This window comes from Mus caroli, chromosome 13, assembly GCF_900094665.2.
Source record: "Mus caroli chromosome 13, CAROLI_EIJ_v1.1, whole genome shotgun sequence".
In the NCBI taxonomy this organism is placed as follows: domain Eukaryota; kingdom Metazoa; phylum Chordata; class Mammalia; order Rodentia; family Muridae; genus Mus; species Mus caroli.
Genome location: NC_034582.1, coordinates 75,629,072 through 75,655,009, shown reverse-complemented (window position 1 = coordinate 75,655,009; position 25,938 = coordinate 75,629,072). Strand labels below are relative to the sequence as shown.

Below are 25,938 nucleotides of genomic sequence, written 5' to 3'. Positions count from 1 at the left end.
GTATTCAAAAATATGTGCATCTTTGTTTTGTTGATTTTTCTCAATAAGGATTATAAGCAAAACATTTTACAGATACTATTAAAATTTAGTTTTGTATACAAGGTATAAAAATTAATCTGCAATAGCTTGTAGTTAGACTTCAGCCATTTACATGCTAATAACTCTTTCATTATTTATTAAACATTACCATAAAACTAAGGGCAGAGGGTGAACACACTTACACATATTTCTGCTAGAAGCGTGGATCTACACTCAAATGTAAAGTGTGTGTTCGTTGTGAAAAGATAAGAAAATAAGGTCTATGAGCAGGACACTAAAACTAGTATTTATGAACTTCTATGGAAATAAATTTAAATATAACTAGTTATGGGTTATTTGTTTATTTAATACAAGGTCCCAGTTAGCTCAGGCTAGCCTAAAGCTGGCTATATAGCTGAGGGCAACCTTAATTCTTGACTGCTGGGATTAGAGGCATGTGCCACTATGACTTTAATACTCTAACATTATATTACAAAGGAGGAGCTGTGATTTTAAGGACAGTAAGGTGGTTAAGTTCCCATTCTATCATCTTTTATCTTCAGTAATAACTCACACACAGAGCATGCACGTGCACACCACACATACACACATACAGAGAGAGAGAGAGAGAGAGAGAGAGAGAGAGAGAGAGAGAGAGAGAGTTTTAGAAGACAGAAGAAAATCAAGTTAAACTGATGTAAATGAATATTGAGATCATGAAAATGGTACGTGTATAAGATCATTCACTCAGCCAAAGCTGTGAGTGCAGTTTGTCTATCTTTGTCTGTCTATCTTCTCTGCAGTTACATTTCCTCTCTAGACTATGCTTGTGGTACAGCTGCTACACAGTTCATATTTCCCTTTATTTCAATGAGCAACAGAGATGATATTGGGATTACAAGGTGATTCAGTGAAAGAGAATGGTCCAGACTCCACCAGGCTTCTATCCCTGACCAAACCAGTAGTGAGCAGCTGTGCAGGACCATGTGGCACATGGAACTGCTGATTCAATACTGTGTATGGTTGCATGGGGTGAGAAATGTGTATGGTGGGGAAAGGTAAGAGACAGGGCTTAGGAAACAGATTCATGACCTAGGCATGAATCCCAAAATATATCTACCTAAGTATATTTAAATAGAACTTAAAGTTATATGTGAGGACTCATGCCTCTAATACCAATACTTGGGAGGTAGAAGCAGGAGACAAGGAATGCATGTCCATCATTGGCTGTGTAGCAGGTTCGAGGTCAGCCTGTGTTGCACTAAGCCCTGTCTCCAAAAGCCCTCCACTGGGGCTGAGAAGATGGCCCAGTACTTACAGGTATCTGTTGCTTTTGCAGAAGGCCATAGTGCTGATCTTGGGACCCAATAACTCCAACTTCAGGGGATCAAGGACTCTGCAGGCATACATACACATATTCTCTCTCTCTCTCTCTCTCTCTCTCTCTCTCTCTCTCTCTCACACACACACACACACACACATACACACATACTAAAAATAATATTTTTAAAACATTATATAAAAATAAATTTGCAAACAAAATTCAGGAAAGCTTAAATGTGCTAGAGACAGTCTTACATGTAGACTACATGGCTTCTCTAGAACAATTAAAGCATTTTTATATAGCATTTCCATTTTGTAATATCAAAAATGGTGCATAATAGACGATATTCTCTTCACAGTATATTTCAGTGACTGGATCCTGTTAAGAAAGAAGGCATTTGCATTTTTTTCAAACTAGCAAAAGTTTCTACTATTTAGAGCTGCTTTCCTGAGTTGGGTCACTGAGAAACCAGCCACACTGCTGACACACTGCAAGGATGAATCTGGAGAATGCCTCATCTTCTCATCTTTCTTTCAGCTAAGCCTGTGGCAAATATCTAGCAGTGGCTAAAAAGTCACTGGAAGGTTCAGTTACCCTAGCTGTGTAGTCATTCTGTGCAAAAGAAGATATTTAGGAAATACCCAGCTTCACCGTGCTGAATCAATGTAGAAATCATTCACTAATTGGCCCTTCTCCAGTGCTAGTATGCCTCAATGTGAATTCCCATAGACTCACTCTAATAGAAACAACTGGTGCTTCTGTAGGGATTTTTAGGTAGGTTGGTTACTTTTCATCCTCTAATAGCCAACACTGACTACCTCAGCACACAGCAATCAGCACACAGCACTCAGCACTCAACACACAACACTCAGCATTCAGCACTCAGCACACAACACACAGCACTCAGCACAGTCTACCAGTTTGAGTCTACACCCTATGCTAAGAGTAGAAGGAGGTGGAGTTTGGGAATAACACAAGCTTTGGGCTTAATCACTTTTAAATAGGACTTAGAACAAATTTGCATAAGCAACAATTCAAAACATGCTTTATAATTACAGATATATGCAGATATACATAAAGATAAGGAAATAAATTCAAAGACAGAAATCTCCAAGGAACCACATATTTTTATTTTCCCCAAGTTTAGCCTAGTATAATCCCTCAAGGCTGAAAGGGTCCAGATAGGATCTTGCTCGGAAGTCTCAGTAAACAGTGTTTAAAAGTCTTTGCCCAAGCATTGAGACATGCTGATTTCCTACTTCAAAAGGGCTTACACTGTATCTTGATTGATTTGGGGCATACGTTACTGATCCTCTCCCACATCCTGCTAGAAGCTGTAAGAAATGCCATCAAGTTTCCCAGTGGTAAATGTGTGCTCAGCACATAGCATTTGCTGTCCTTCCTTTCCAGTCACTGCACCTGCATAAAAACGCAGAGCCTGTCCAAGGCTGCCACTCTGCCAACTTCTCCCCCCTTGTGCCACACACACATGTGAAATGCATTTATCCCCCACATTCCACCATATTAAATTGAGGAGGATGAATTTTGTAGGGAGTAAATATTATTGTATATGATGCAACAGCCAATTTCATTACTGTACTAAATGACAGCTAAGCAAGGCATTATTCAACAGGGGAGATTGATAGAAGACAGAAAACATAACTTCTAGATTTGATGTTGACATATGTTTGATGTGGTATTTGGAGCCAGTGATAGCACTTATATGCTTTATTTTCCTTATTCCAGCTAACTAATTTCTTCCTATAGCTTCCTAGTATACACTGGTTCCTTGAATACTTTTATCCTAAAACTCAAAGACATGTGATTCGGTTTTAATATAATTGTTTCTCTTACTTATTAGATGTCATCTTGTTAGAATCTATGATTCAAGATAGTAACTACCTCCCTGTCCATTTCAATGCTCCATCCTTAGTGGCTACCCTGATCTCTGATACTTACTAAGTTCTTGGTAAATATTAGTCAAGTGAATGAACAAGAAAGTACAAACAAAATAAAACAGATCATAGTCTTTCATGACTGGGGCATGTTTGTATTTTTCCCATTCACAGTCAAATTGTGGTTTTGATTCTGTGCGCACAACTGTCCCCCTCCCCCGAACACACACACACACACACACACACACACACACACACACACACACACACAAACACTGGAGATGGAGCTTGGCCCTCCTCATGGGCATCACCACACATAAAAGCAGTGCTTGGCCCTCCCATGTGATAGATGTCAAAAAAAAAAAAAAATCAAGAAAGTCCAGAGCCATTGGTTTATTTATTCTCATTATGAATTTGTTCATCTTGGAAGGTGGTTTGGATGATGGTGTTTGTCTTCTCAGAGTCAGATTTATAAGAAAGTCTCATATGATTACGACAGAGTTTAAGACAGAACAAAGTATGAAAGAGAAAGAGGACAATAAACTCAATATTTCCTTATGTTCCCAGGGTTGTTTTTTAATGCCCCAATATGAAATAATAGAATATTTTAGCTAAAACAAATATCCAACTCAAACGGTTTTAATTCAGCTGGTCTTTACCCTTTGTTACCGAGTGAGTCTGTAGTTTGCACCAGTAGTCATGTCCTGTACCATTAATGTGGAACCTGGGCATCTTGTTTCCTTCCATAGTCTGTGAACTTCTGGTACGTGCTGGTGGTGAATGATGAGCACACGGAGAGGCGGTGCCTGCTCTTCTGCCTTCTCAGCTGGGGGCTTCCATCTTTCGTGGTGATTCTCCTCATACTTATTTTGAGAGGAATCTATCATCGGAGCATGCCGCAGATCTATGGACTTATTCATGGTGACCTGTGAGTATGTCTGTGGAGCTCACTGCCTCCCTCGTTCTTTTGTACTTTTACTGCTGGCTTTCCTCCTAAGATGGTGGGCATGGGCAGAACTAGAGGTCTAAGTGCAGACATTTCAGGAGATCTTTGCTTTTCTGGCGCATCGTTTGCCGCTGTGCTTTCCCTCCTCATTGATTCTTTAAAGATTAAACCACTGCCTCTGGAGAAGCACAGTTTTCTCTGGTGAGAGGTATTAAGTAGCCAATAGTAGATTTCATTATAGCCTTCCAGGTAATCCAGATTAGACAGATTGTGTGTGGCAAGTCAAATCATGTGAAAATAGATAATGAATTGATGGGGAATTCTGGCATTGAGCTCACATGGAAAAGATAAAACCCATTTGGTTTCTTCTCAAATGAAGCTTTCCACTGTCCTTTTGAAGTAGGCAATGCTCATCAGTACCCTCTTGGCATCTACTCCTGTAGAACCTTCAGGAGCAGGTTTGGGATTTCATCTGCAGCCAACACAATATATGTTTAGTTTTGTAAGAAAAAAAAATTACAATTGTAATTTCTTGAATCAAGTATCCACAGAACTAAGTATTAAACTATGCAAAGATCGTACTCATCAAGCTTGAAATGTTTTTTAAGTTTATTTAAAACAACTGAATACAAAACTGGCATGCATTCCCAAAAGGTTTATAAACACCAAAAGAAACTTCAAAAAACTGCATTAAAGAATAAATTTTTATTGTATTTGGGAAGACATTAGCTTCTTTTTTCACAATGTTTCTGAAAGTTTTTCAGTAGTCTGATGCTTCTTCACCTCAGAAGGAAGTGAAAGAGCGTTGGTTGGACAAACTTGAAAGGCATGATGGTGAAATGCAAAGATGGTTTATAATGACACATTGATGTTTTCTCTGTGAGAAAAAGAGACAAAAAAAAAATCTTAAATTTTTCCTTTGGCTTGAGACTTGACCCAGGGATTAAACTTTTTTTTCTAGCTGCTTCTGCACATTTGAGGATGTGTGCTGCCTCTGTCTGTGGAGTAATATTACTTACAGAGTTCTGTATTCCTTTAGAACAAGAAAGCACCATACATACAGCATATATTGACTATGGTGTAGTATATCTCAGGCCCATACAAACCCAGGGAGGCATGGAGGCATTGGGGATGAGATGGCTGGGAAGGTGTAAATCCAGGGAGTAGTTTCACTTTCACCATGGATGCCCCACCGGATGCTCCAGCCCCAACTCCATCTGCTCTTTTCATTAAAAACACTAAAGAAGAACAAGGATATAACATGGGGAGTACAAGAGAACAGCAGCTGCATCAATGGCCAAAGAGTTGTTGCATTGCCTTAGTTTATTGTTCTGTACATGGGACATCAACAGGGACAGGAGAGACTGATGAAGCCAAAGACACAGTGAGCCCATCTCTTAAAAGCCCGCTTGCAGTTCTGACTCTGCTCCAGTGAACTGTGGAGGCATGTTCTGAAACTGACCTCCCTGGTCCAATTGGAACCAGTCCTTCTACTTATGACCTTGAATCTTGCAGACTTCTACCCAAACAGCCTAGTGGTCCTTCCCAGTAATACTCTTCGCTTTGTGTGGATTGTACAGCTGAGAGCAGAAGCATGGATCCACTTTGCCTCTTGCTGTGCCTTAACAGAAAGAAGAGATTCTCTTTTTATTTATTTATTTATTTATTTATTTATTTATTTATTTATTTATTTATTTTTTTGGTTTTTTCGAGACAGGTTTTCTCTGTGTAGCCCTGGCTGTCCTGGCACTCACTTTGTAGACCAGGCTGGCCTCGAACTCAGAAATCCGCCTGCCTCTGCCTCCCGAGTGCTGGGATTAAAGGCGTGCGCCACCACGCCCGGCTGAGATTCTCTTTTTATAGCACAGGACTACTAACAAAGGAATTCTAAAGCAACCAAATTTTAGCAACACAATAAAATGCTGTAGTCATGTTTGCTTTTCTCCTCTATTAGAGGAAAAATGATTTATAAGAATGAGGTTTTAAAAAGAAGAAAGAAAAATTCTGCTGTTGTATGTCTTCAATGGAAATAGAGAGTAGTGGGCATCATCACCCCTAAGATGCCTAAACACCAAATACATAGTCAGAAAAAGTATTGATGATGAACTTAGTGACAAGATTATGTCTTTCCTAGGCATTCTTGCTAACTATTCATAATCTTAAATTGAAATGCTTCTACACACACACACACACACACTGAACCTGATATATTACTGTTTTGAAGACTACTTAGCCCCTTTTATTTAAAAACAAAACCACAAAAGAACTCTTGTGATTATAAAGCTTAACCAGATTTTTTGCTCAAATGGAAATGAGAGAAAAAGTAAAATTTGAAATGAGAAATAACCTACTCACAAGCTTATGAGAGTAGTCGGTGTTGCCTGTTATTTCTTCAAAGGTTTTTGTGAAAATATCAGTTACTTAATAGATATGGAAAATGTTTGAAAGGTGAAATCCTGTATAAGCAGAAGGCATTCTAGCATCATGTTGCTTCTGAAAAGCTAAATAGTTAATAAGTACTTGTTATTAATGTGCACCAAGATGCTCCACACATACACAGCCATGATACAAATGTTGCCACACATGCAGCCAAAGGCAATCCATATGACACGTGTTCAAATGCACACAAACACACATGGATGTGCTATTTATATTTATAATTATTTTATCTTTTCATCGAGTGAAAAAGAACCTCTCATACAGATTATGTTATGGTAATGGAGTTCATTCATATAATTTCTAGAAAATAGCAATCAGTGTCTATAGTGCCTGGCAAATACAGAAGTAGATGCTCACGGTCATCTATTGGATGGAACACAAGGCCCCTAATGGAGGAGCTAGAGAAAGTACCCAAGGAGCTGAAGGAGTCTGCAACCCTATAGGTGGAACAACAATATGAACTAATCAGTACCCCCAGAACTCGTATCTCTAGCTGCATATGTAGCAGAAGATGGCCTAGTCGGCCATCACTGGGAAGAGAGACCCCTTGGTATTGCAAACTTTATGTGCCCCAGTACAGGGTAATGCCAGGGCCAAGAAGCAATAATGGGTGTGTAGGGGAGCAGGGCGGGGGTTGGGTATAGGGAACTTTCGGGATAGCATTTGAAATGTAAATGAAGAACACATCTAATTTTTTAAAAAGACAGCTCCCTGTAGCCTCCCTCAGCCTTGAAGCCTGCAGATTCAGACTTTGCTGCCACTGAATCTGAGATCACCTGGGGTGTAGCCTTCTGATTTAGATGGCTCTATTGTTACGTCAACTAAGCTGCTCTTCTTGCCTGAAGCAGCTCTTGAAGACTGCAGACAAATGCCTGTTTAGAATTTTCTAATCCCATTTTCCGCTGTCAATCCCTAAGTGGAATCAGGGTCAACACTGTCCTGACTTAGCTGGTATCCTATCGCACCTACAGCAACAATGTAAAAAAGATGAAATTTAAAGCCAGTGCTAGCATGAATACCTGTTGCTCAATGTGCCCAAAAAACTACAATAAACACACTTACTATTAAATTTTGAGGTACAAGTTAATTTTTAAAGTTTCTGCATGATTCTTTGTTAAGCATAATGGAATCTTGAGTCAAGAGCTTGTGGTGGCAGCTACTTTCTTTTATGAACTCCTTGGCAAGCAGGACTTGTTTTCGGGAAGGGTTTTAGTAATTCATTACATATCTTCTTAGCCTTGATGGATGGGAACCATAACAGCAAAGCTCATGGTCCAAGAAGCTCTCGTGATGCTTCCAAAATGATTGTCAGAGAAGAGCTACACAAGAATGTCTGAAAGAACCTCCTCGTAAAATGCTTACCTTCTCAAACAAACAAAAAATGCTGTCTGCCAGCAGCTTAACAATAGTAAGTGAAAGGCCCATTGACTCTACAGATGGCTTTAATAGTTAGAGACCCAAAGTGGCTAACCTTTATATTGTAATTTCTTTTCTCCCTAATTCGCATACAACTTTCCTCTTCATCACCAGACAAATTCAAATTTTAAAGAATTCTCCTTTTCAATAGAGCCACAGTCTCAGCATAAGAGCAGACATGAGTTCTTATTTGTATTAAAGTATTGCAAACCTGGATCTTCATGTCATAGCATGCTACCTTGAAGCCTCTTGGTAGGAACTATGGATGTGTGAAATGCATGGTAGTTATCTTCTGAATGGTGATGGCTTGACAGTCATGATCTGCTTTCTTGTGAGGAGATTTTTGTAATTAAACCCTCTAAGGCTTTAATATGTAAACGCTCCTAGTTTTCTAGTAGTTTGTCAAGTTGAAGGTCATGTTGATTTCATAAAAGATACCAAAGGTCTAATGTCATATCTTCATTAGAATGTTGGAAGACAGAATGTGTGAAACCATCCACTTCTAAGATTATTCTTTGCAGGGTTGCTTTTAATTAGCATTGCGTTTTCTTTAAAGTATCTCACTATTCATAGCCTCTTTCCAGCTTTAAGAATGTGGTAAGTTGCCATCTCTATGAAATTTTCCATCTCATTTAGCCAAGCACATGTTAATGTTTATAAGCTCCAATGATCTCTCCTTTTCCATTCTTTTTATTAATACTTTTATCCCCCCCTCTCTGTCTCTCTGTGTCTCTGTCTCTCTCTGTGTCTCTATCTCTTCTGTCTCTCTGTGTGTGTGTGTGTATCTGTCTGTCTGTCTGTCTCTCTCTGTCTCTCTGTCTNTGTCTCTCTCTGTCTCTCTGTCTCTGTCTCTGTCTCTGTCTCTGTCTCTGTCTCTGTCTCTCTCTCTCTCTCTCTCTCTCTCTCTCTCTGTTTCTCTCTCTCTCTCTGTCCTGGGCGAGCTTTATCCATCAGGGAGATTGGAGTACTTACTGATGGTTTTGCTGTTGAGACCCCACGTCCAGTTTTCTTTTGGGATATTATTTTGCATCTTCTTAAGTTACCCTCCAATAAAACAGAAAATACCTCAAGGAGAAATTTCTAAATGTTTTGGTAATTTCTTTGCACCTACTTTCCTGTGGTATTGTATTGTAATTTTTTTTTTACATTCATTGTGGGGGTGAAGGGTGTGGGCATGCATATATACATGTGGATGTGCACATGAGCAAGCCACGGCTTGCAAATGAAGGTTGGAGACCAACATTATAGGAGTCAGTTCTCTCTCTCATCATCTGGGTCCTGGCGATTGAATTCGCATTGTTGGATTTAGAAGCCATACTTTACTGGCTGGGCCAGCTCACTGGCCCATATTGTGTTCTTACAGGTTCTCTTTCCTGAAGGGTTTGAAACTTGTCTTTTTGGCTCTTTCGGGTCACTAAACCAACTTCTTCCCACCAGCCCCATTTCTTTCCTAAATCTGCAGCTGCTTTCCATTAGGAACTTGAGGGAGAATGTGTTGTGCAGAATACAGGGCTCATCTAAGGGAACTCTTCTTCACAAAACGCCAGGGTCTCAAGCCTTTGCTGCCAGAGCAGCTTGCCAGTGCCTTCAAACACTACTTTTGTTTGTTTCATTTTGATTAAATTTTAATCTGTGTTTTCTAGTTGCCCCAGATGGAAGGATGAATGTTATACACGTTATTTTATTTGGTTAGTTAGGATTTTTAAGATAGATTCTATTGATTGTGTGTGTGTGTGAAAGCACATGTGTGTGTATGTGAGCATGTGTGTATGTGAGCGTGTGTGTGTGTGTGTGTGTGTGTGTGTGTGTGTAGTAATGTACTGGCTAATAGCATACATTAAGGATCACCCAAACCAAAACTTTTACTAAGTACTTTCTATAATTTAGAAGTAATGTTTTGGAAGTAATGACACAAAGAATCGCTGAAAATATCAATGTTCTCTAACTTTGTTTATCTTCATATTATCTTCAGAACATTCTTAGCTACTAGTATTGCTAGTAGTGATACACTACTATTTTCTGTGGTTTGCTTTTTATAGTCTGAATCTAATGCTTCTATAGCATATATTCAGGTATCTGATAAATGCATTTTTCATAAAGATGCAAAGCTAACCAATATCAAAAATTTTTAAAATGAACTAATATAAACACAAGTTAAGTCTATGTGGAGATTTTTTTAAAACTCATACCAACCAGAGCAGCCATCATTAAGGAAGCAATAGGAATAAATGCTGTGGCTAAGAAAGAAAGGAAACCCTTTTTGCATTGTCAGTAGAAATATAAATTAGTCCAGTAACGATGGAAGCTAGTTTTGAAGTTCTTCAAAACTTAAGTCTAAAATTATCCCTGTTATCCAGTTATCCCACCCCTGCATATTTACCAGAAGGATGGTGGCAGCATACAGGAGTGCTAATTGTCTGCCTCTACCATTGCTGCCCTATTCCTAGCAGCCATGTCATAAGATCAGCCAAGTACCTATCGTCAGATGAACAGATGAAGCAATTGTGATAGATTACTCATCTACGAAGAATGAATCATGCCTGGATAGAACTAGGAGCTGTGATTTTCACTGAAAACCTGACACAGACAAGAATCACGTGCTTTCACTCACAGTAGAGACTAGTGGTGAAACTTCATGAAGAATTGAGACTACTGAAAGAGCAGAAAGGAATGAAGACAAGGGGATGGTGGGTATGTGAGAGACTTGGGCAATTAAGGAAATACATTATATCCATCTGTGAAAATGTGATAATGAAACCCATTATTTTGTATAAGATTCTATATATATATACATATATATATTTATATATATATATATGCACACACACACACACATATATATATATATTGCTGTGAACTTAGAGCTTGAAGCTCTGTCTCTTCTTGCCCACATCCTACAAGCAGGAAATATTTTCCAATTTATCTCATAATTCATATCTTTTCCTAGTGCATGTCTTATTTTAATCTTCCCCTATTTTCCCACCATGTTTGTGCTTTGGCCTCTCTTACCTTTAGTATGACAGGTTGCCTAACACACTTCCTTATTTGTAACTTCATCATGTTGTAATAGTCACTGAATTGTTGGTGCTTTCATCCCGGTTGTGCTTTTCAGAACTTTCCAGGTCATGGCTCAGCATGTCACCACCACTGGACACTGCTGCTGATCCTCCTTCTGAGATCATTGCTCCGAACCATCCTCCTTTGTTACCCTTTGCAGATGAATGTGTGTCACATTCTTTAATATTTTACAATTCAAATTATTTTCCTTTACTTGGGAGATCACTATTTTTCTTCAGAGTGACAGCTTAAGTATCAATTTTATGAATACCTATCTTCAGAGTGAAACATACCTCCTTCAGTCTATACAGGAGACGGAGTAGACTCATTCTCATTCATGAATCTTGTGACAGCATCAATGATACTGTACTAAAACTGCTTGTTTGTGTCAGCTTGACAACTTGAGATTCAACATGGACATCACTACATAATCCCAGATACATAATGGTTGGATGACCTAATGAGTGAGGTGTGGTTTGACTTATCCTTCAGTGAAAAGAGATGAACTAGGAAAAGTAAACCATTTAACAGCCCAACAGGAGTTTATACAAATGAGAATTCAGTGAATGTTTTAGTGCTCTCTCTGGATATAATTAATCTCGCTCCATCTCCCACACCCTTTCTTCTCTGTAGCCTCTCTCTTGCCTGTATATTCCCTGCCTCACCCAATAATACTTAGTTTAAGAACATGTGATATACCTGGAAACCATCAAAAAATGCTAAATATCTAAATATTTTAAATGCCACTAGAGTCACCAAATCTTGTAAGAAATTAATCTTTCTTTGTGCATAAAAGATCAAAGTCTAACTTGGCATTACTAATGAATTGGTGAAGCTAGTTTAATTCACACAGCCTCATCTGGAGAAAGGCACAAAGAGCTAGAAAGCTGTAAATGTGCTTTTCTTTCATAGCACAGAAAACATAACATGTACCTACACTTGATTCTTTGTCATTCAGACAAATATTCTGTGGCTTTCTGGAGAAATACACTCTATTTACAGTTATTAGAAGAAGCCCCCCTACAATTTATGGTGGAGTTATACTTAACTCAGAGAGTGACAAAAACAAATAAATTCCCCTTGAGTGATGGTCATTGAGTACCGCAGCATCTGGATGTGGTCTCATTTGAATGGCTGATGCTGGGTAACTTTAGAAGTCAGAATCTATTTTTCTTGGGTTGGTTCTGGTTACTACAGGTAAAAGAGAACAAACCATAAGGAAAATATACAAAATATAGAACTGATCCAAAGCCATAAAAAGAATATGGTCTTGAGGGAGGTGTTTAATAATGGTTGTTAACTAGACAGGGTCTAGAATCACATTGGAGGCAAACTTTTCTATGCCTGTTAGAGATTGTCTACATTTGATTGCCTGAGGTAGAAGTACTCACATTGAATGTAAGAGGCACCATTCTATGGGCAGGGATCCTGGACTGTACACAAAAGAATGCAATGTAAGCACCGGCCTTGCTTTGCTTCCTGACTGTGGATGGAGATGGAGATGGAGGTGTACAGTGACAAATGGCCTCAAACTCCTGTCACTAAGACTATCCTGCAACAATAGACTATACCCTGAGCCCAAAAACCTGTTCTTCTTTAATATGATTCTGTCACTGTCAGTATATTATGTCACAGCAACAAAAGTAAGGAGGACAGTCTCAAAAAAAGGAAGAAATTACAGTCTCAGAATGAGTGAGAAATTACGGTCTCAGAATGAGTGAGAAAATGATACTCATGTGAAAACTGTGGATAGAGAAATTGGGGATAAGTTTTAAATACATGCAATTTATAGTGAAGACAGCAATACCATTTGTCTTAATTTTTTCTTGTATTTTTCTTTTAAAATATTTTACTAATTGAGAATTTTATACAATTTATTTTGATCATATTATGTAGCTATCCAGAAGCTTTGGTTGAACTGGGTATACCTGAAAAGGAGGCTGGGAATGAAAAAGGACAGGTGGGTGAGAGAAGGATGAATCCAAGACAAAGGTTTTTGATCAAGGCTCAAAGTTTAATATTTAGCACTATATTTATATAGGGAAAGCCCACGGATCCATCCTTTGTTCCAGCTGGATTATGTTGTAAACCAAGCTCAGCAGGCAGTCTGTTCCTGTAGGAAATTGCAGGTGCTGCCAGGTGGAAGACTGCACCCTTGGTTGGCTAGGTCAGTGAAGATCAACTGTGGCAAACACTTAAGGATGGAAAGTTATTTTCTTGAGCAATGTCAATTGACCAGTGACTACATCACTGAGAAGTATAACTACTTCTCCCCACAGAAACCATTCACCCCCATATAAGCTCCCCTGAGCGTGATGACATCTCCTAAGCCCTTCTGCTATTCAGGAGGGAGTGCTGGCAGGCCCTCAGTCCCACGTGGTAACCGCTGTGGCTGAGGGTTTGTGGGTACACAGCCAATATCACTTCACAGTATTCTCTCCCTGTCTTTTATATTTTTTATCCATTCTCAATTCCACAGTGTTGCCTCAGCCTTACAGGAGGTGATACTTATTACAAATGTCCTGTTTAGGCCAATAGACTCAATTGTCACTTATTGCTATTGCTGTGATGGGCTGTGACCAGCAATAATACATCAGAAACAAAACCCTGTGATTCTGACTTGTCCATAGATCCTTAAGCCTGTGTGTCTCACTCGACCAAAGATCCATAGCTATTTTCACACTCACACTGGTAATTCTATTCTACTTGAAACAGGGAAATTGGTGATATTTTTGAATATTGGAAGATTTCTTTGAAGTTAAAAGAAGAAATCAAGAAAACATAATTTTGTTTAGTACTCAAAACAGAGCTGAGAAACTCCCAGCAGGAAATGTTATTGTCAAGCCAGGTGGGTGGAGCAAGCCTTTAATCCTGGCACTTGGGAGGCAGAGGCAGGCGGATTTCTGAGTTCAATGCCAGCCTGGTCTATAGAGTTCCAGGACAGCCAGGGCTACACAGAGAAACCTTGTCTCAAAAAACCAAAAAAAAAAAAAAAAAGGAAAGGAAAGGAAAGGAAAAAGGAAAGGAAAGGAAAGGAAAGGAAAGGAAAGGAAAGGAAAGGAAAGGAAAGGAAAGGAAAGGAAAGGAAAGGAAAGGAAAGGAAAAGGAAATGCTATTTTCCTGTGGAACCTGTGATAAACACAGCAATCCTGCTCATAATTTGTATGCACACTAAAATTCATGTGCACACTAAGAATGTCAATTCTGAAGCAAAGTAAAAATAATAATTCACAAGCATGAACAATAAGAAGCAAGTGAAAGTTTCAAAATTTCAACTTAAACGTAACTATTGGAAAGTATTTTAAAGAAGGAGCACAGGAGGCAAAGGAGATGCTGTGGCGCCAGCATCTGTATGTATCGTGCTGATGAACTCAGCATGGACAAGCAGAACACAGGAATCGTCCATAATATGAAAACAAAGGTCAGTGTAAGAAAAGCTTAGACCTCAAACTGATAAAAGGGGAACTGGAGGAGGTTAAAATTCATGATCAAACTGACCTGTACTCAGCAGGATACTAGAGGGGAGGAGGGCAGAACAAAAACCAGGAATGGGAGTTATTAGTCCACAGGGAATATTCATTGTATGTAGTGGGTGTCATGGGGACATTTCATATAGGTAGCATGTGCTAGACCCATTCAACTCTTTACCTTCTTTCCATCCCTTTGTTGCTAGTTTCCTTCACCCAACAAGGTAGCATCTATTTTTGTGATTTTTAGGTCTGTATATAAAGTCTGATTCACAATCGATGATCTTCATTTGTGTTCATTCACTTGCTGAAAAATACTTGGGCTGGTTCTGTAACAGGCTATCATGCTGCAATAAGCATTGATGTGGAAATACCTCCCTAGAGTCCTTCAGATATGTACATACATGTGTAACTGGGTCATATAGTAGATGTATTTTCAGTTCTGTAAGGTTCCACTATACTGGATTTCAATAGTGTTTGGAATAACTTATTGATAAGTTATTCTCTGCTGATGAAACAAGCCAATTCAAGCCAAATTAAAGTATAAAGACTGGTTTATTGGGAGTGGCTCTCATGCAGGTTCACTGGTCCCAAGGAATGGGGTTAGGGAAGTTGCCATGGAGAGGGAGACAAGGGGTGGGGAGAGAAAAAGAGAAGGAGCATGCCCGCAAGGGCCAATGCAGAAAGAAGGCCCAGTGGCAGGTGGGGTGGGGGTGGACTAAGATGTCTGGATTACAGAGGGAAGAGTTTCTGGGGGAGGGGAAGCCAAGCCCCTCCACTGGAAAATCCAGGGCAGAGGACAGGGTGTGATGCAAGCCATGCCCTGTAGTTCTGGGAGAACCTGGAGGCCAGGTCTGCTTTGGTATATTAAATGCGTACCTAGGCCGCTTGTCCTGGGTCTGAATCCCAGCAGTTCTGTCTCACAAAGAGTGTATAAGGGCTCTTGTTCCATAATTCTCAGAAACATTTGTTGTTGTGTATTTTCCTAAAGATGGATATTTTGGCTAGACTGAGATGGACTCAGCAGACTTTTAGAGTTTCTCTGCTAAGGATATGGAACACTTTTTCATATATTTGAATGTCCATTTGTACTTTATCTTTTGAGAACCATGACTTTTCATTAGCATTTTTATTGGAGTAGATTGATAACTTTCTTGGTATTTAATTTTTGAGTTCTTTGTGTATTTTTTTTGTAAATATTTATTTATTTTTTTATTGGATATTTTATTTATTTACATTTCAAATGTTATCCCCTTTCCCAGTTTCCCCTCTGGAAACCCCCATCCCATCCTCCCTCTTCCTGTTTCTATGAGGGTGCTCCTCCACCCAGCCACACACCCACTTGCAACTCCCTGCCCTGACATTCCCCTACACTGGGGCATCAAGCCCTCACAGAATGAAAGGCCTCTCCTCCCATTGATGTTTGACAAGGCCATCCTCTGCTACATATGCAGCTGGACCCATGGGTCCATCCATGTGTACTCTTTGGTTGGTGGTTTGGTCCCTGGGAGCTCTGGGGGATCTGGTTGGTTGATATTGTTGTTCTTCCTATGGAGATGCAAACCACTTCAGTTCCTTCAGTCCTTTCCCTAACTCTTCCATTGGGGAACCGGTGCTCAGCCCAGTGGTTGGCTGTGAGCATCTGTCTCTGTATTTGTCAGGGTCTTGTAGAGCCTCTCAGGAGACAGCTATATCAGGCTCCTGTCCGCAATCACTTCTTGGCATCTGAAATAGTATCTGGGTTTGGTGTCTGTATATGGGATGGATCCCCAGGTGGAGCAGTCTCTGGATGGCCTTTCCTTCAGTCTCTGCTTTACACTTTGTCTCTGTATTTCGTCCCTTGAGTATTTTGTATTGTAGATAAGAAATCTTTACTCCAATGTATAGTAGTCTAGATTTTCTTCCATCATCTTTGGTGGCTTTTGAATGAATTTCATTTGTTATGCAGAAACTTTTAGAAAGCATAAAGTGATTTAATTATCTTTGCATTTCTTTCTCCCATGAGTAATACTGAAATACAAGAGGACTCCTTGAAGGGATATTAAAGAATGTGAAAGGTCAGCCAGTTAGACAACACAAAACAAATGAAAAGCTAAACAAATATTCCCAGTTACATAAATTTAATTCTGAATACTCCCCTTTAAAAACAGTCTAAAATAGCTTAATTGCTAAATTCCTTTGGAGTACTTAGAAAGAAAATAAGGATTTTTTCCTCAACATGGGGATCTTTCTCCTCCTTGGCAGCTAGAGTCCTACAGTGCTCACACTAGGTAGCCTGGCAGCTCCCACTCACCACTCACCTGCTGCCATAGCCTTAGTCACTGGGCTACTGATTCTTCTGATCTCACTTCAAGTCTGTCAGTTCCCACCGCACAGACCTTCAACTGAAGCTCCGGAAATAGATTCTCTCTGATGTGGTATCATTGGCCCTACAATATTAACGCTTGTCTTGGACATCACTATAGCTCATTTGCATGTTAAGAAAGAGTGACAGAGTTCCCAGGCTGGCCTGGAGCTTGCCATATAGTCAAGAATTGGCTCATGATCCTCCTGCTTCCAACACTTAATAGCTGACTGCTAGGATTACAGATGTGCCCCCTATACACTGCTTGACAGTTCATTTTTAAAACACAAAGTTGTGTAAAACACTCCAGAGTCTTAAAGTTCCCTGAAAGAGAGTTCAACCCTTATATGCTGCAGTTGGTGCATTTTATTGCTCCCAGCCAGTGTTTTAATAGGCTTCAATAGCTACTTAAAGCCTGGATTTTTATGCTTTTTCAACTTGAAGTAATAGTGTTACAGAATAAACATGATTTGTCTTTATGGAAGTGTCATTTTATTTAAATGTTTAAGATCTTCAAAAGTATTACTGGGAGTAAATATGCTTCTAATATTTTATACTGAACACATAGTATTATCCCTGTGATATCTGTGGGGGATAAATCTAAGACAGACACAGGCTTCGGAGGAACAGAGCCTTCTATCATTTGAAGAACTAACCATCATAAAAAGTGTACAGAATCAGAAATTTAAAAGTAGATATAAAAATAAGTATTTTGTGAAGACAAAAAAATCACAATAAATTTTACATTTAATGATCCAACAAACACCAAAAACATGAAATACAGGAAAATGGCATGATCTGTTAAGCACACATCTAAGTTTTTCTCTATTATTGTCTATGCTTTCTTTCTATTAAAATATTTCTATTTTTGAAATTTTTACATATGTAAATAATACATGTGATAATATTTACTCCCCTTACCTTCTAGATACACCCCTTCCTCCTACCACCAATCTCTACCTTTGTATCAAAGTCCAGTTTGTGTAACCCATATACTCCTGAGTGGGAGGCCATCCACTAGGCTATGGTCAACTACCAGATGCCACATCTTTAAAGAAAAAGAAAATTGACACTCCTTCCACCAGAATCTGTCAACTGTCAATAGCTCTTCAAATAGAGGTGGGGGCTCATGAGCCACTCCCTTTATGTGTCAGAACGTTGACTGGTTTAATTAGTGAGTAAGTATTGTGCGGGCAGCCACAACTGCTCTGAATTTATGAGTACAGCAGTTTGGTCATCTCCAGAGGATACTATTTCCCTCTGCTCATGTCCAATCTTTCTGTTCATAATCTTTCTGCACCTTCTTCCAATTTCTTCCAATATGGTCCCTGAGCCTTGGGGAGGAGTGTGATATGGATGTCCCATTTGTAGCCATTCCACAGATACTATCTACTGCACTTTGACCAGTTGTGAGTTTCTGTGTTCATCATCATCCACTGTACAAAGTGTTGAGGGAAATATTAAAAAAAGAACTACCAAGTTCCCATACTCCATCCAGCTACTCCCTGCCCTCCAACTTTCCAGTGGGGCCAGAGCTCTTGAGTTCTCTTCACTGCCATGCCAGCCCCATGCAATGACTGTCCACCCCGTGGTCAGCCGCCCAACACCCAGCAACCCAATAAATATAAAACTCTAAAAACTTATAATTAATCAATCCGATTTATGTATCAATAAATTCTCAGTTCACAAGATACCAATACAATAATTTCAGAACCAATTGATAATGATAAAAGCTGTCCACCTAGATTAGACAAATTATCCCAGTTATTCTATTCTTTATCATAACTACCTGTGGGTATTAAAACCACATGGGATCAGAATCTTCTTCCTGTCTGTCTGTCTCTATCTTGGCTTCTTCTCTCCTAAGCCCCTCTTGGTCTCTACCACTCTTAGCTCCACCTCCCTTTCCCTGTCCAATCACAGGCCTCCTGCTGCACTAATATTTTAATGTAATTGGACAGGGAAAATCCTGTCACACAAAGAAACATCTCTCATGAAGTAACCTATGCATACAAATACATGGATTTAGGAGACAGTTTGAGACTCTACCCAGTTAGCAACTAATTTTATGTCAGCTTGGCATAAGCTATAATTATCTGAAAAGATGGAATGTCAATTGAGAAAATGCCTTCATAAGATATGGTTATAGGCCATTTTCTTCATTAGTGATTGATGAGGGAGGGCTCTAGCCCATTGTAGGTGGCACCACCCTGGACTGATGGTCCTAGGTTCTGTAAGAAATCAGGCTGCACTAGCTATGATGAGCAAGCCAGTAAGCAGCATTCCCTATAACTTCTGCATCAGTTCCTGCTTAAAGGCTTTACTTGTGTTTCTGTCCTGACTTTGTTTTATGATAAACAGTGTGAGCCAAATAAACATTTTCCTCCCCAAATTTCATTGGTCATAGTGTTTCATCAAAGCAATAGTAACCCTAACTAAGACAGAAGTATAATATAAATATGTTTATTCCTGGGCCCATGAGCTCCCCACATAGATTCTTAGCTAGATTTATAATATCAACCATATTTCTTCCCGTAAATGGGCCTTAAATGCAATCCTAAAGCAGTTGGTTACACTCATTATATTAATGCCATTATTATACCCATGAGAATATCTTGTCACACTTATTATCCCAGCTCCTTAAGACTCTCAATAACCCTACCCCCAACAGCCTGTGTAAAGACTTCTGTTACTGTGAAAGCTGACCAACTGGAAAGAAACTCTGTGGTCAATACCACTTAGATTTCTCCAAGCCCTGTAATCTAAGTGTGTTGTGTATTCAGCAGTAGAACCTTACTGTGAAGTTCTGATGGGCAACCAAAGAACACTGACAATTGCTCATACCTTTTTATGGGTTTCCAGTACAACTTGGGCAACAGCTGAAGATGGTCTCCCATCTGGCACTGGGGAAAACATAATCCCATGTGCTGGGTAATTCCAATTAAACTCTTTGATATGAATGCATGCATGCACATTCACATGTACACACACAACACACACACACACACACACACACACACACACATACATACAGAATAGTAAGATTCCACAAAGCTTTCTCAGGCATCCTTCATATCAGCTCTCCCTCCTCTGACTTCTGCTCTTCCTTGCTATTTGTCTTCATTTAAACTACCTTTTCTGTTATTCCTTTATAACACAGCTAATCTGTGTTCTATATCCTGCTTTTTTCTTCAGATCATATAAATCTGTACCCTCATTCTGTGCTTTGTTATTATGGAGAGAAACTTGAAGCAATCCCACTAAAATCAGGGACTAGACAAGTCTGCCCATTTTCTACAACCTATTCAATATAGTACTTGATGTCTTAGTCAGAACAATTAGACAACAAGAAGAGGTCAAAGGGATACAACTTGGAAAGGAATAATTCGAAATATCACTATTTGCAGATGATATGATAGTATATATATATATATATATATATATATAAGTGACCCTAAAAATTCCACCAAAGACCTCTAAAACCTGATAAACAGTTTCAATGCAGTAGCTGGATATAAAATTAACTCAGGGTTGGGGATTTAGCTCAGTGGTAGAGCGCTTGCCTAGCAAGCACAAGGTCCTGTGTTCAGTCCTCAGCTCTGAAAAAAAAATTAACTCGAACAAATCAGTGCCCTTTCTCTACACAAAGGATAAACAGGCTGAGAAAGAAATTATGGAAACAACACCCTTAACAATAGTCACAAATAATATAAAATACCTTGGTGTGAATCTAACTAAGGAAGTGAAAATCTGTATGATAAGAATTTCAAGTCTCTGAAGAAAGAAATTAAAGAAGATCTCAGAAAATGGACAGGTCTCCCATGCTCATGGATTAACGGGATTAATATAGTAAAAATGGGTATCTTGCTGAAAGCAATCCACAGATTCAATGCAATTCCCATCAACATTCCAACTCAATTCTTCACAGAGTTAAAAAGGGCAATTTGCAAATTCATCTGGAATAACAAAAAACCTAGGATACCAAAAACTACTCTCAACAATAAAAGAACCTCTGGTGGAATCACCATGCCTGATCTCAAGCTGTACTACAGAGTAATTGTGATAAAAACTGCATGGTATTGGTACCGCGACAGACAGGTAGATCAATGGAATAGAATTGAAGACCCAGAAATGAGCCTATGGTCACTTGATCTTTGACAAAGGAGCTAATGCCATCTAGTTGAAAAAAGACAGCATTTTTAACAAATTCTGATGACTCAAATGGTGGTTAGCATGTAGAAGAATGTGTATTGATCCATTGTACAATTGATCCATCTCCTTGTACAAAGCTCAAGTCTAAGTGGATCAAGAAACTCCAAATAAAACCAGACACTGAAACTTATAGAGGCGAAAGTGGAGAAAAGCCTTGAAAATATGAGCACAGGAGAAAAAAATCCTGGACAGAACAGCAACAGCTTGTGCTGTAAAATTGAGAATTGACAAATGGGACCTCATAAAATTGCAAAGCTTCTATAAAGCAAAAAAAACTGTCAATAAGACAAAAAGGCCACCAACAGATTGGGAAAGATCTTTACCTATCCTAAATCAGATAGGGGACTAATATCCAAGATATACAAAGAACTCAAGAAGGTGGCCTCCAGAAAATCAAATAACCCCATTAAAAATGGGGTACAGAGCTAAACAAAGAACTCTCAACTGAGGAATACCTAATGGCTGAGAAACACCTGAAAAAATGTTCAGCATCCTTAATCATCAGGGAAATGCAAATCAAAACAACCCTGAGATTCCACCTCACAACACTCAGAATGGCTAAGATCAAAAATTCAGGTGACAGCAGATGCTGGCAAGGATATGGAGAAAGAGGAACACTCCTCCATTGTTGGTGGGATTGCAAGCTTTTTGTTTGTTTGTTTGATTTTTCGAGACAGAGTTTCTCTATATAGCCCTGGCTGTCCTGGAACTCACTTTGTAGATGAGGCTGGCCTGGAACTCAAAAATCTGCCTGCCTCTGCCTCCCAAGTGCTGGGATTAAAGGCGTGTGCAACCACTGCCCAGTGGGATTGCAAGCTTTTACAACCACTCTGGAAATCAGTCTTGTGGTTCCTCAGAAAATTGGACATAGTACTACCGGAGAATCCTCCAATACCTCTCCTGGTATCAAGAAGATGTTCCAACTGGTAATAAGGACACATGCTCCATTATGTTTATAGCAGCCTTATTTATACTAGCCAGAAGCTGGAAAGAACCCAGATGTCCCTCAACAGAGGAATGGATACAGAAAATGTGGTACATTTACACAATGGAGTACTACTACTCAGCTATTAAAAACAATGAATTTAAGAAATTCCTAGGCAAATGGATGGACCTGGAGCTTGTCATCCTGAGTGAGGTAACCCAATTACAAAAGAACTCACATGATATGCACTCACTGATAAGTGGATATTAGCCCAGAAACTTAGAATTCCCAAGATACAAGATACAATTTGCAAAACACATGAAACTCAAGAAGAAAGAAGACCAAAGTGTGGACACTGTGCCCTTTCTTAGGATTGGGAACAAAACACCCATGGAAGGAGTTACGGAGACAAAATTTGGAGCTGAGACGAAAGGATGGTCCATCTAGAGACTGCCATACCCGGGGATTCATCCCATAACTAGCCTCCAAATGCAGACACCATTGCATACGCCAACAAGATTGTGCTGAAAGGACCCTGATATAGCTGTCTCTTGTGAGGCCATGCCGGGGCCTGGCAAACACAGAAGCGGATGCTCACAGTCAGCTATTGGATGTAACACAGGGCCCCCAATGGAGAAGCTAGAGAAAGTACCCAAGGAGCTAAAAGGGTCTGCAATCCTATAGGTGGAACAACAATATGAACTAACCAGTACCCGCAGGAGCTCCTGTCTCTAGCTGCATATGTAGCAGAAGATGGCCTAGTTGGCCATCATTGGGAAGAGAGGCCCCTTGGTCTTGCAAACTTTATATGCCCCATTACAAGGGAACACCAGGGCCAAGAAGTGGGAGTGGGTAGGTAGGGGAGCAGGGAGAGGGGGAATGGGGGACTTTTGGGATAGCATTTGAAATGTAAATGAAGAAAATACCTAATAAAAATTGGAAAAAAACCAAACCAAAACAAAAAACTGTCCCTTAGACTAATGGTGGTTTCAGAGACCAGATAGAAATGAAGCAGGTGGTGGAGTCCAGGAGACTGCCATTTTCCCATTCTCCCGAGTCTGCTTGGCTATGACTTGAAATGGGCTCTGCCCTATGCTCCTGACATGGGAGACTGAAGCTTCTAAAGACCTAAGCCACTGAAAGCCCCTCCTCTTTCATGTTGTTTATAGCTGCTTTATTGCAATGATAAGGAAAGGCAATTAAGTTTACCTGTTGTCATATTTTAAAAGAAAAAATTTCCTTTACATTTCTTGTATTTCCCCCCTTAGGTCCAACTTCTCTTACCCATTCTCTGTCTGTCTTCTTTTATTACACAAACAAATTTCCCCCTTAGTCCTAGTCCTCCTACTCACTTAACACTTTTTCTCGTCTCTTTGGAATACTGTTACATTTGGGCGATTTACCTTTGTGAATGCTTTTTGTGAATTAGGATATTGGAATGGTGTGTGCTTGCCTAACAGTCCTCATCTGTGCAACTAGAATATCTGAGTGTGAGCTTTCTCTGTTCACTCACCATCCTCGTTACCAGTTTTTCTCTGTAATAACTTAGTTCCCTGTTCAGAAAGGTATTTTCTGTTTCGACTTGGTAAATCAGGATGAGTGGAGAAGCTGTGCTCACAGAAATGGTCTCACACATGATAAACCTGTTTTATTAGTTTGGAATTGCATTCTCTTGACTATACTAGCAATTAACTGATTTAGTCATTTAGACTCAAATGCTTTCGTTTCTGGGAAGTGAGCCACAGTCGCTGAGAATTCTCCCAGGTGTCTGAACTCACCTGCATCCCATTTCCCCCAGCCATGCTTCATGGCTAACACCTCTTTTTGTTTCTACTTTACGGTGTCTCTCACATGTGATGTTTCTTCTGTTCCTTAGCTTAGCACACACTTGTAAGATTTGGGATATTGGCCTGCATAGCTTGACGATCCCCTGCAATTTTCTTCTATCAGAATCAGCATCCTCTGCCTTCTTGGCTGTCATTCTTGTGGTGACCAGGTCCCTCCTTATTCCCTAATAAAATCTCATTTCCCCTGTAGTACCTGAAAGACCTCTCAGCTTTCCTAGAACTATTGGACACTCTGTTTATTCTAACCTAGTAGAAATGTGTGTTATTATTCTCCTTTGCACAAATTACACTATGCACTCATTTGTATTATTTCTTTTAATAAATTAAATTTATTTAATTTAAATAAATATTAAATCTATATAAATGTAAATTAAATTTATATAAATATAAATTTAATAAATTAAATTTCTTTTAAGAAATTAAAATGATAATTCCTCAAATATCTTTTTAAAGAATCTTGTGCTCACTTTGAGGTTGATTTCCAAGAGTTCTGGGCCCCCCTCCTTCATTTTGGTTACAGTTGTCTCCTTTGTACATCACTTTCTGTTTACACAGTCTTGTGGCAGGTGCCAGTGCCCTGAGTCAGTGTTTATGCAGCTTTTCTCTCCTTCTGACTTTATTTATGTATCAAGGAGCATAATGAGTGTCTTAGTTAGGGTTACTATTGCTCTGATGAAACACCATTACAAAAAGCGAATTGCAGGGGGAAAAGGGTTAACTTAGCTTACACTTCCATGTTATATGTAGTTCATCACTGAAGGAAGTCAGGACAGGAACGCAAGTAGGGGTGGATCTAAATGCAGAAGCTGATTCAGAGGCCATGGAGGAATGCTGCTCATTGTCTTGCTCATCATGACTTGCTCAGCCTGCTTTCTTATAGATCCCAGGACCACCAGCACAGGGATAGCACCACCCACAGTGGGCCCATCCTCCACCTCTGCATCAATCAAAGATTAAGAAAGTGTGCTACAGCCAGATCTTATAGAGGCAGCATTTTCTCAATTGCAGTTTCCTCCTTTCAGATAACTCTAGCTGCTGTCAAGTTGACATAAAACTAGCCACCATAATCAGGAGATAATGAAAAACAAGAAGCAATCAGCTCCAGCATGATATGGCATCTGAGTAAATTATATTCATAAATATATAAACTCTTTCTCTCTTTGTCTGTGTCTCTTTCTTTTTGTCTATATCTATTTCTCTCTGTTTCTCTCTCCATGTGTCTTTCTGTTTCTTTCTCTCCTCTCTCACTCTCTTTACTTCCTTTATGTGTGTGTGTGTGTGTGTGTGTGTGTGTCTGTCTGTCTGTCTGTCTGAGTGTCTGTAAAAGTCTTTAGAAGACAAAATGATTCACGACAGCTGAACCTTGCCTCCACAACATCATTAACAAACTTTTGACTTACTGGAAACAGTAAACATATATTTAGTTCAGAAAATGTGAAGACTTTCAGAATGCTGTAGTCCAGGAGGTTTCCCTGTTCATCTACACTGTAGATTCTACAGTCTAGTCCCAACCCAAGCACTCACTCTTTCCAAGTTCTACATATAGATGCACCTATGGTCATAGAGATTTCTTTTCTTGACTCCTGGATCTCTTTCTTGGCCTTCCTTTCTAAGTGCATTTCCTTTTAGGCTGCTCACTCACTACAGACAGAGAAGCTCTGGGTTGGTAGATAAAACTCTGAGCTGATTACTAACTAGAGAAGGGAAAAACTCTTGACTTTCTGGCTGGGTAGATCAAAATCTGGCTACTCTTTTTTTTTTCATCATTAATAAAAAGAAACACATTACAATTTCAGCCTCAAAAGACTGCATCGTGGAATTTTAGGCATCTTATAGGAAATGCTGAAATTGTATTCTTACTCATTCCAGCTTAAATAGACTGAGTAAAGGATGAAGAACTAAAAATTCTTCATTATTCATTTCTTCATTCATTGGTTGCGTCAGCCTTTTAGTGTTTTGAAAGCCCTTCTGTGTACTCTCTAGCAGACACTGTACCTGCTGTAACACAGTGGCTCTTGGTATTTGCCCCAATGATAGGGAGAGATGAT

The 25,938-nt window shown here is 39.4% G+C and overlaps 1 protein-coding gene across 1 annotated transcript in view; it reads left to right on the top strand.

Annotated features, from left to right (window-relative positions):
- Adgrv1 (adhesion G protein-coupled receptor V1) overlaps window positions 1-25,938 on the top strand; it is a 497,830-nt gene that overhangs the window by 337,994 nt on the left and 133,898 nt on the right. The window contains exon 85 of the mRNA XM_021180004.1: window positions 3,987-4,165. Coding sequence (XP_021035663.1) covers window positions 3,987-4,165 — 179 coding nt within the window. The remainder of the gene's footprint in view (window positions 1-3,986; window positions 4,166-25,938) is intronic.